This window comes from Nyctereutes procyonoides, unplaced genomic scaffold (genome assembly GCF_905146905.1).
Source record: "Nyctereutes procyonoides isolate TBG_1078 unplaced genomic scaffold, NYPRO_anot_genome, whole genome shotgun sequence".
In the NCBI taxonomy this organism is placed as follows: domain Eukaryota; kingdom Metazoa; phylum Chordata; class Mammalia; order Carnivora; family Canidae; genus Nyctereutes; species Nyctereutes procyonoides.
Window position 1 is genome coordinate 20121501 of NW_026575030.1, and position 10352 is coordinate 20131852.

General features: G+C 37.3%; 1 protein-coding gene and 1 non-coding gene across 4 annotated transcripts in view; one reads left to right on the top strand and one right to left on the bottom strand.

Moving 5' to 3' along the window:
- RNF168 (ring finger protein 168) overlaps positions 1–9749 on the top strand; it is a 31247-nt gene extending 21498 nt beyond the window's left edge. For all 3 annotated transcript variants that reach the window (XM_055316498.1, XM_055316499.1, XM_055316497.1), the window contains 2 exons: positions 3867–3948; positions 7069–9749. In XM_055316498.1, coding sequence (XP_055172473.1) covers positions 3867–3948; positions 7069–8019 — 1033 coding nt within the window. In that variant the 3' untranslated portion in view covers positions 8020–9749. The remainder of the gene's footprint in view (positions 1–3866; positions 3949–7068) is intronic.
- LOC129504053 (U6 spliceosomal RNA) lies at positions 5535–5641 on the bottom strand. The gene has a single exon (XR_008663289.1). It is a non-coding gene; the product is annotated as a U6 spliceosomal RNA (small nuclear RNA).
- Positions 9750–10352: the final 603 nt, after the last annotated feature.

Genomic DNA, 10352 nt, shown 5'->3' on the forward strand with positions numbered 1-10352 from the left:
AAAAGGAAAATAACAAGTGTTGGCAAATATTGGAGAAATTGGAATCTTGCATTGATTGCTAGTGGGAATATAAAATAGTGCAATTTGGTAGTTCCTCAGAATGTTAAACAGAATTCCATATGACCCAGCAATTCCACTCCTACCCATCTCCTCAGAAAATTTGAAAACAGGAATTCAAACAAATACTTGTACACAGATGTTTGTGTCAGCACTTCAGACAGCCAAAGATGGATAAGCACAAATGTTCGTTGAAGGATGAATGGATAAACAAAATGTGGTATGATCCATACAACAGAATATTAGCCCTAAAAAGGAGTGACATACTGATATATGCTGTAACGTAAATGAACCTCAGAAACATGCCAACTGAAAGAAGCCAGGCAAAAAGAGTTGTCAAGTATACGATTTATTTGTGAATTAAATTTATTATGAAATAGCTAAAGTAGTTTAAATCTATAAAGACAGGAAGCAGATTAGTAGTTGCTCCTGGCTGGGGAAAGGTGGGAATGGGGGAGTTACTCCTTAACATATGCCTGGTTTCCTTCAGGGATGATGAAAATGTTTTGGAACTAAATAGAGGTGATGATTGTACAACTTTAAGAACATACTAAAGTGCCACTGAATTGTCCATTTTAGAATGGTTAATTTGGGATCCCTGGGTGGCGCAGCGGTTTAGCGCCTGCCTTTGGCCCAGGGCGCGATCCTGGAGACCCGGGATCGAGTCCCACATCGGGCTCCCGGTGCATGGAGCCTGCTTCTCCCTCTGCCTGTGTCTCTGCCTCTCTCTCTGTGTGTGTGCCTATCATAAAAAAAAAAAAATTAGAATGGTTAATTTTATGTTATATGGTTTTCATCTCAAACTTAAAATGATTAACAAAAAGACTACTCAAGTGCTTGAAAATTAAGAAAAACTCTTTTTTTTTTTTAAGAAAAACTTTTTTTTTATTTTTTTATTTTTTTTTAATTTTTTTTTTATTTATGATAGTGATTTTTTTATTTATGAAAAAAGGGAGAGGGGGATCCCTGGGTGGCGCAGCGGTTTGGCGCCTGCCTTTGGCCCAGGGTGCGATCCTGGAGACCTCGGATCGAGTCCCATGTCGGGCTCCCGGTGTGTGGAGCCTGCTTCTCCATCTGCCTGTGTCTCTGCCTCTCTCTCTCTCTCTGTGACTATCATAAATAAATAAAAAAAAAATTAAAAAAAAAAAAGGGAGAAAGTCTGAAAATTAATGAATTAATTAATGGTTTACATGTCTTTTTTAAAAAGGTTTTATTATTTATTTTAGGGAGAGGGAGAGGGACAGTAAAGAATCCCAAGCAGATTCCTCACTCAGCACAAAGCCCCATGCCTGGCCCTATCTCAGGGCACTGAGATCATGACTTGAGCCAAAAGCAAGAGTCTGGCATTTAACCGATTGAGCCACGTAGGTGCTCTAAGAATATTATTTAAAATGACAATTCCAGGAATAGATTGCTAGCTTACTATTAGAAGATGATTTGATGTTAAACCTATTAACTTTAAAAAAAATTTTTTTTTTAAGATTTTACTTATTATTCATTCATGATAGACATAGAGAGAAAGGCAGAGACACAGGCAGAGGGAGAAACAGGCTCCATGCAGGGAGCCCGATGCGGGACTTGATCCCAGGTCTCCAGGATCAGGCCCTGGGCTGACAGCAGCATTAAACCACTGAGCCACCCCTGCTGCCCCTCACCTCAGCTCAGGTTTTGATCTCATGACTGAGTTCAGGCCCGAGTTGGGTTCTATGCTGGGTGTGGACCCTACTTAAAAAAAGAAGAAGATAGTATAATTTGTTTAACTGAAAAAAGGTAATGTACTATTAAAGAAATACCCACTGCTGAGTAAGAAAATGACTAGTAGAAAAATAGGTAAAAAAAATTTTGACTCTATATAAAATGAAACCTGAAAGTTAATATATTTTTGAAAGGATATTGAACCTTATTAGTGGTTAAGGAAACACCAAATCACAGTGAGGTAGCCTTTCATACTCATCCTATTGGAAAAGTTAAGCTATCTAGAAGTATTCAATGTTGTAGATGATAAGGAGCATTTACGTGTTCGGAGGGAATGTAAAAGGTTGATATTCTAGGACTCTACACCTACTTTAGCTGTAGATGGCAGAGAAACCCCAGAAGATCTGTACAGGCATGTTCCCAACAGTGCTATTCATAATAGTAAAGAGTGGAAGCGACCAGCTGTCCAAAAGCAGAACTAAATACTATCTATCCCAGCTGTCCAAATGAATCTAGCTGAGGACAGCATGCATGAATCATGAAAATGGGTGAAGAAAAAGTGTTGTAGAATACATGTAGTATGATTCTGTATATGTAAAAGTCAAAATCATGCAGTTGAAGCAACACATGTTTAGGTATACAAATGTATGGTAAAACTGTTTTTAAAAGTAAGAAATAGAAAACTCAGGATAGTGATTGTCTGAGCTGGGTGACAAAGAGGAGGCCCCATAAGGGATTTGAAAATCAATGATCCTTCCCCCACCTTTAAACCAGGTGGTAAGTATACGTGGGTGGTTGTTTTTTATTTTTATATTTTTAAAGATTTTTTTATTTTTACTTGAGAGACACAGAGAGAGAGGCAGAGGGAGAAGCAGGCTCCATGCAGGGAGCCCGATGTGGGACTCGATCCTAGGTCTCCAGGATCACGCCCTGGGCTGAAGGCAGGTGCCCAGCCGCTGAGCCACCCAGGCATCCTTGAGCATCCAAGTCTTAATTTGACTCAGGTCATGATCTCAGGGTTGTGGGATCGAGCCACATGTCCTACACTTTGGGCTCTGTGCTGGGCATGGAACTTGCTTGCGCGTTCTGTCTCTCCCTCTGCCCTTATCACCTGCACGGATGTGTGCATGTGTTCTCTCTCTTTATGTGTATTTGGATTTTTTACAGTTTGTTAAATATATTCTCTCATTACCAGTCCTTTTATTCATTTTATTTTATTTTATTTTATTTTATTTTATTTTATTTTATTTTATTTTATTTTATTTTATTTTATTTTATTATTTTTTTTATTTATGACACACAGAAGCAGAGACACACAGGCAGAGGGGGAAGCAGGCTCTCCACAGGGAGCCTGATGTGGGACTCGATCCCAGGACCCCGGGGTCACGACCTGAGCCTAAAGCAGCTGCTCAACTACTGAGCTACCCAGGCATCCCTCCCATTTTCTTATAGTATTGTTCACCATATTACAAGTTTCGTGTTTTCAGTGGCATACAGCCTATTAATGGTGCTTAGAAGTTTAGAGATAGGCTCTTATGCTGATGTCTTGATATATCTCTCTTTCTCCAGGCAGACAGTTGGTACAAAATGTGTATCTAACAAAATCTCTATACCATAGTGGTAGAGAATCTAATCGTGAACTCTTTCCCAATGGTAGATATTAAAAATATAGTAAACAGCCAGATCTGACATTAAAAAGAAACTAACAACAACAACAAAAAAAAATTAAAAAGAAACTTAATATCTTCTCTTGATTTAAAATGTCATTTCCATGACTTTTGGAAAGACTTTATATTTAATCTTGTTTTGATGCTTATCTACCTTTTGAAATTTTTTTTTTTTTTTTAGAATTAAGAAATGTTTAGATTTGACTTTTCCTTTTCTTTTGTTTTCCATAAAATTTCAAAATTCAACCTTTTAAGTTTTGCTCTGGAATTAGGCCAAAATTCCTGAGACCGAGAGATGAAATACACTCTTTCTGATCAATCATCCAAGCAGCAGACCAAGCAACCTTCATGTAAATAGCTAATCTGGTTTAATATATTGGTTACATGCTACTTGTCTGTCAAAGCATTTAAACTTTGGTAAGCCTTTTTTTTTTTTTTTTTTGTAAGGTATTTGTCACCTAAACCTCAGTTTGGGTCAGCATCACAGTCTGAAGTTGTACAAGAAAGCAGGGAAAACTCTGTGTCTAAGGTATGTGGGTGCTAAATATGTTCTTAGTTTTTACTAATTTTTACTAGATTTACTAATGCTGGAGATTGAATACTTGTCATTTCCTAACTTTTGGGGGTTTGTTTTGTTTTGTTTTGTTGTAATATATGGAATACTCTTTCTTAGTCATATTCGGCTCACCTAGACTAGGAGTCAACAAATCTCTTCTCTTTGTGGCCATATGGTCTCTGTCACAACCGTTATGCTGTTTTCCTGTGAAAGGATTCGTAGACAAATGGGCTTCTCTTTGATCAAGTAAAACTATGAAAGGAAGCAGGCTGAATTTGGTTCATGGGTCATGGTTTTGTGGATCCCTGCCCTAGGCGTTCAAACTCGCAAAATCAAATAGGCTACCCCTGGTACCGGCTTCACTTTAGGTGAAAATTACAGGATGAGAAACAAAGCATGCTAGTAGGGTAGCATCAGGCATATCAGTGCAGCAAGAGTCTTCACAGTAGAGCTCCTGAGTCACCGCCTGGAAATGAAACAATGTGGAGTGTGGTAACCATCCTGGCTTAGAGGCCCTATGCCGCATAAGAGTTATTGTAACAAGCCATGGGTGTACCTTCCAGGGGTCCTGGTAAGGAACACATCAAGTCAAAAGAGTTATAAGTCACAGAAGTCCCTAGATTTGGTTTCTCATTGGGTGCTTATAGATCACTCATTCATGGTTCTGCTAGTATAGATGTAATTCACCAATAAGGTCATTTTTACCATAAGCTATGTGGCCTCGTAACACAGGTGACATTTCATCTTTATCAAGTTTCCAGGAAAATAGAACTAGGAAATGCGAGCTGACACCAAGGTTGATTTCTTACAGAGAAGTTTTATTAACCCTTTACTAAGAGGTTCCTAGATTTTTAAAAACTCTGCTAGGTAGTTTAAAACCTATCATTTAATTGACATTTACCATATGCCAGATAATGTATGTATTATTTCATTCAATCTCACAAGCACCAATTCTATAAGGTAGGTATTCATTCTTGTGCCCATTTTACAGTTAAGAATTAACTAAGGCACATGCAGATAAGAGACTTGCACATAGTACCTTAAAAAGAGATGATAGAGGGAAGATTCAAATCCAGATGGTCTGGCTCATATTAGAACTGAGGAGTGGGGTATTTGTCCTACTGTGGTGTTCATATTCACAGCAAAGCTAGGTGGGCAAATGGAATATATCCAGTCCAAACTGGACTGACTCACAAGAAATGCTATAAGGAAAAAAAAAAAAAAAGAAAGAAATGCTTTGAGGAATGAGAAATGCAAGGAAATAGGTAAAAAAACATATTTAAGATCTCTAACAGCAAGGAGTAATTTTTGTTCTGAGGCAAATTTTCACCAAAGCCTTTCTTAAGGCTTTTCTAGGATGAAGACTAATAGTAGGTCTTTACTTAACCTAAGACCTATTAAGTGAAAAGAAAAATACACAGGCCAGAGCCAAGGTTCTTTTTTATTTTTTTTTAATTTTTTTAAAGCAAGGATTCTTAACCTAAGGTCTAGATCTGTGGTTAGAATCCAGAGAGTACATATGAACTTAAATGGAGGAAGAGATTTATTTTTACTTTCACCTAACCTCTCCTTTAATTATGAATGTATGTATCATTCTTGCACAGGGGCCATGCTAATCTTCTCTGTATCACTCTAATTTTAGTATATGTGCTGCCAAAGCAAGCACGAATGTAGGTATCAAATCATAATACTGTTAACAAAAGCTGTGCCTTTGATCATCAGTGGAAAGCAGTTTTTTTGTTTTGTTTTGTTTTGTTTTTAAAGATTTTTATTTATTAATGAGAGACACACAGAGAGAGGCCGAGACACAGGGAGAGGGAGAAGCAGACTCCCTGTGGGAAGCCTGATACAGGACTTGATCCTAGGACTCCGGGATCACAACCTGAGCCAAAGGCAGACACTCAACCGCCGAGCCACCCAGGCATTGGGAATCACAGATTTTTATCACATTAGTTTGTGGCAGGTCTCTTCAAATATCATTGGTACTCATCTCTACTTCAGTATTACAAGTTATTAGACTTCTCTCACTATATCTTATTATTCAATGTATTAATAGATGCATATTACAACATAAATAACATTTTATTTTTTAAAGATTTTATTTATTTATTTATTCATGAGAGACTCAGGTAGAGGGAGAAGCAGGCTCCACGCAGAGTGGACCGCTGCCTCCCTGGGCCGAAGGCAGGTGCTAAACCACTGAGCCACCCAGGCATCCCCAGAAATAATATATTAATAAATTATTCCCGGGGATCCCTGAGTGGCTCAGTGGTTTAGTACCTGCTTTCAGGGCCAGGGCATGACCTGGAGTCCCAGGATGGAATCCCACATCAGGCTCCCTGCGTGGAGCCTGCTTCTGTGTGTGTGTGTGTGTGTGTGTGTGTGTGTGTGTGTGTGTGTGTGTGTATCTGTCTCTTATGAATAAAATCTTTTAAAAAAATAAAAAATTATTCCCTTTGTAATCCTACATATTTATTTTTATATCTTAAAATATTCAGAAGAGGTCTGTAAGTTTCACCAAAATGGTGAAAAGTGGAGAGTCCATGGCACAAAAAGGGGTTTAAAAACCTCTCGGCTGGGAAATCCCTGGGTGGCTCAGAGATTTAGTGCCTGCCTTCAGCCCAGGGTGTGATCCCCGTGTCATGGGATCGAGTCCCACATGGGGCTCCCTGCGTGGAGCCTGCTTCTCCCTCTGCCTGTGTCTCTGCCTCTCTCTCTCTCTCTCTTCTCTCTCTCTCTCTCTCTGTGTGTGTGTGTGTGTAATAAAATCTTTAAAAAAAAAAAAAAGAAACTCTGGGCTAGGGGAAGTTTATAAGGTGAAAGAGAGGTCAGGTCCTGGTGCCAGCTTCATTGCCATACATAGAATCCAGTTTGTGGGCTTTAACCTATAGGTTTCCGTGGGAGTAAAAAGGAGGGAATTCCTTAATCTAAGTTGGCACACAGAATAAAAATACTATTAAAAATTAATATTAGTTATTAGTAGTGATGCTGACTATAGTGAAAAGTCAGCTAGAGTATCACTGTAATTTGACTTCTGTATTATGACTTGCTGTTTTTCCCGTGGTTCATGCAGTTTCTTTCTGTTTTCTATAGGAAACTGATAGTAGTGTTGTAAAGAGCCCTACACAGCAAGATACAGAAATTGAGGAAGATATGCCAACACTTTCTCCACAAATACGCATTGAAATGCAAGAACAGGGTGAAAAGTCTTTAGAGTCACCTATGCCTCAGTTACGTGCCAATGGTAGAGAATGGTGCCTTGAAGGAAAAGTCCAAATGAGTACAACCAATCATGATAAAGAGTTACATGTCCTAAATCATGAGGGACCTGAAGCCAGAGTTCCTTGCTCTGAAGAAGCTGCAGTTAAGCCTTATGGCAAAACAGAGAGTGGGTGCACTATATCAGGTATGACACAAATAATTGGAAGTAATACAGTTGAGACAGAAAATGAAGAGTCTTGCCTACCGATCAGTAAAGATATTTCCAAAAGAAAAAAACAGGAATCTTTATCTGAAGCATCCAGGGATCCATGCGTTTCTGCCAAAAGAAGAAAAAAGTTCCCCAAAGCTTCCTCAGACCAAGAGGAAACAGAAATCAACTTTACCCAAAAACTGATAGATTTGGAACGCTTACTTTTTGAGAGACACAAACAAGAAGAACAGGACAGGTTATTAGCGTTACAGCTTCAGAAAGAAGTAGATAAAGAACAAATGAAGCCAAACCGGCAAAAAGGATCCCCAGATGAGTATCAGTTACGTCCTACATCTTCACCTCCAGACAAATTGCTAAATGGACAGAGGAAGAATTCCAAAACTAGGAACTTCAAAAGACAGACTGATCTAGAGCATTCAAAATCTCGGAGAGGCTCCAAAAATGAAAATTGGCAGGCATCTTTCAAGATCCAGTTGAAACATTCAGTTAATGGAAGAAAGATGCCAAATTCTTCTAGAGATAATTGTAATGTATCTAAAAGTGCTCATTCCCTACAGCCTAGTAAGTCACAGAAAAGTATTTTTCAGATGTTCCAGAGGTATACAAAGTAATTCATGGGGAAGAGGGAGTATTTTATAATCTAGTAAAGCTGGATTATGAAGCTCTCTTCTTTATCATAGTCTTTATAATTGTTAAACTCATCGTCTATAAAGGACTGTGTGATTACAAGGGAGGAATATAAATATATTTCTGCCAAACTCAGTAGTAAGCAGGAGTCCCAATCCTTTCCTTTTTTAATAACTGTGATGTACTAAGTTTGACAATCCTTATGGATATAAAAATGCCTTGGTGAACTCCCAAGAAATCTTCAAGTGCCATTCTGTTTCCTAAAAATGCATGTTTTATGACCTTTGCTTCCCTTTTGTCCTAACTAGTAATCAAAGCAAGATCATAGTGTAACGAGTAGTTAAGAATCCAGGCAGGGTAATTTTTCTTGCTACTTTCTCATATATTTGCAGAGCTCTTGAAATGCATCCTGCATGACACTAAAATCTAGTTTTCATCTCCACTTTAATTATTATAGCTGTTATAGCATTTTCTTTTATATAAAATGGTTTATGATCAGTGTGAAATCAGAAAAAATCAGAGTTTCCTGGAAAATTAGGTATTAGTTGACAGGAAACTAGGCTCTTCATGCGAAAGGAGTTAGGAGTTGAGGTGCACCAAATTGACGATTTGGAAGCATTGGAACTGACTGCATGATAAGAAACTGGGTCCAGGACAGGGGAGCAGGTAAAGTTTGGTAGAGGGTTCTCCATTCTTCTTTCTTTGCTAAATGACATGGAAAACGTTTGGGTTTTATAGCTTTTCACACCATAGTAACTGGTGTCAAAATCAAAATCAATTGCTAAATTGCATGAAATTTGGGGATTTGACATTTCTGTTAATCTGCTATTCCAGGAAAAAAAAATGGGACTTTACTATAGGAGAGTTAAATATATCTTTTGTTGTAGGACCTGAAATATAACCATGTGTTTATTTCCTTATATTATCATTTGTATAGATACTTTTATACGTGTTTATGTACAGAAAAACAAAGTCTGATGCTTGGGTTTTGCCGTCTTACCCCTGAAAGTTAAATCAGAAGGCAGTGATTTCATTTAGTGAAATGTAACTTAGAGACTATTAATCTGTTTTTCATTAATATGAACAACTTTAGGCAAATAGCGGTTTTAACAGCATTTCTGCTGATCTCTAGTTATCCATCCTTTTAAGATAAAAATAAAATGTCCTAGAGCTAATTCTAGCTTAAATTTGTCAATATTTCTGTACATATTAAGATTTTTTTCCCTCCAAATTTTGTAACTGAAATTCTGTTAGTGTTTGCATACTTAATGGCATCTATTTCAATATTGATTTGGTAATTATGGGTAGAATTCTGATGCTAATTTAAAGTTTAATTTGCCCTTTCTCAAAAAAAAGGTGATTGCCCTTTGAATAATGATTGAAATCTAGTCAGAAACTAACCAAATTTGTCCAAAATACAATAAAATCTGTCTTCTCATCAAACCAGTATTATTCTCAGAGCAATTTCACTTTACATTTTAGAGTAGACGCTGTTGGAACTCCTCAACAGTTGTATAATTAAAATTTCCTGGAATAGTCCTTGACCAAAAAGGAGGAAAAAAATGGTGTGACGTATAGAATTTACACATTTAACCACTTAACTTGTCTGTGAAGAAATTTTCCTGACCTCAAGATTTCCCTATTAGTTTTTCTGATAGTCTTAGCTTATATGCCTTATTGTTAGAAACTAATAAATGCTTTGTGTCAATCGTTAGTGTATTGCTACTTTTTCCTCTCATTTTTGTGGAGGGAGATGAGAATGTTTAACTTCTCAGGGAGCACTGGAACTGAGCAGAGGTTGAGAATCTGAAAATTAAAATAATAAAAATTAAAATGGCCTACTACATGTATTTTACCACAATTAAAAAATAAAAATTAACTACATGAAAATAAAAAGTTCTGTATAACAAGAACTACTACCATAATGGAAAATTGGGAGACATGGCACATAGCAAATGAAGAGTGGGGCGTGGAGATGTAGATGCAATTAATCACAAAGAGCTTGTTTCCTTTAAAGTATCTGCTGATACATTATGAAAATGACTAATAATTCAAAAGGAAAATTAGAAATGTTCTCAAGAAACATAGTTCCCAGGAAAGGAAAAATATGTGAAAAGATGCATAATTATGCGTCACTTATACTAATGTTTATAAATTTTTCTCTCCTTCAAATTAGTTAAAGTAAGCCCCTTTTTTGTTTTGTGTATGTAGGTATGTTTTAATCCTGGCAAGAGTGTGGGGGAAATAGGGACTGTTGCTTGGTATCAATAGAAAATTTAAAATCCCAATTCCCAATTTGGCAGTTCTATCTCTAGGA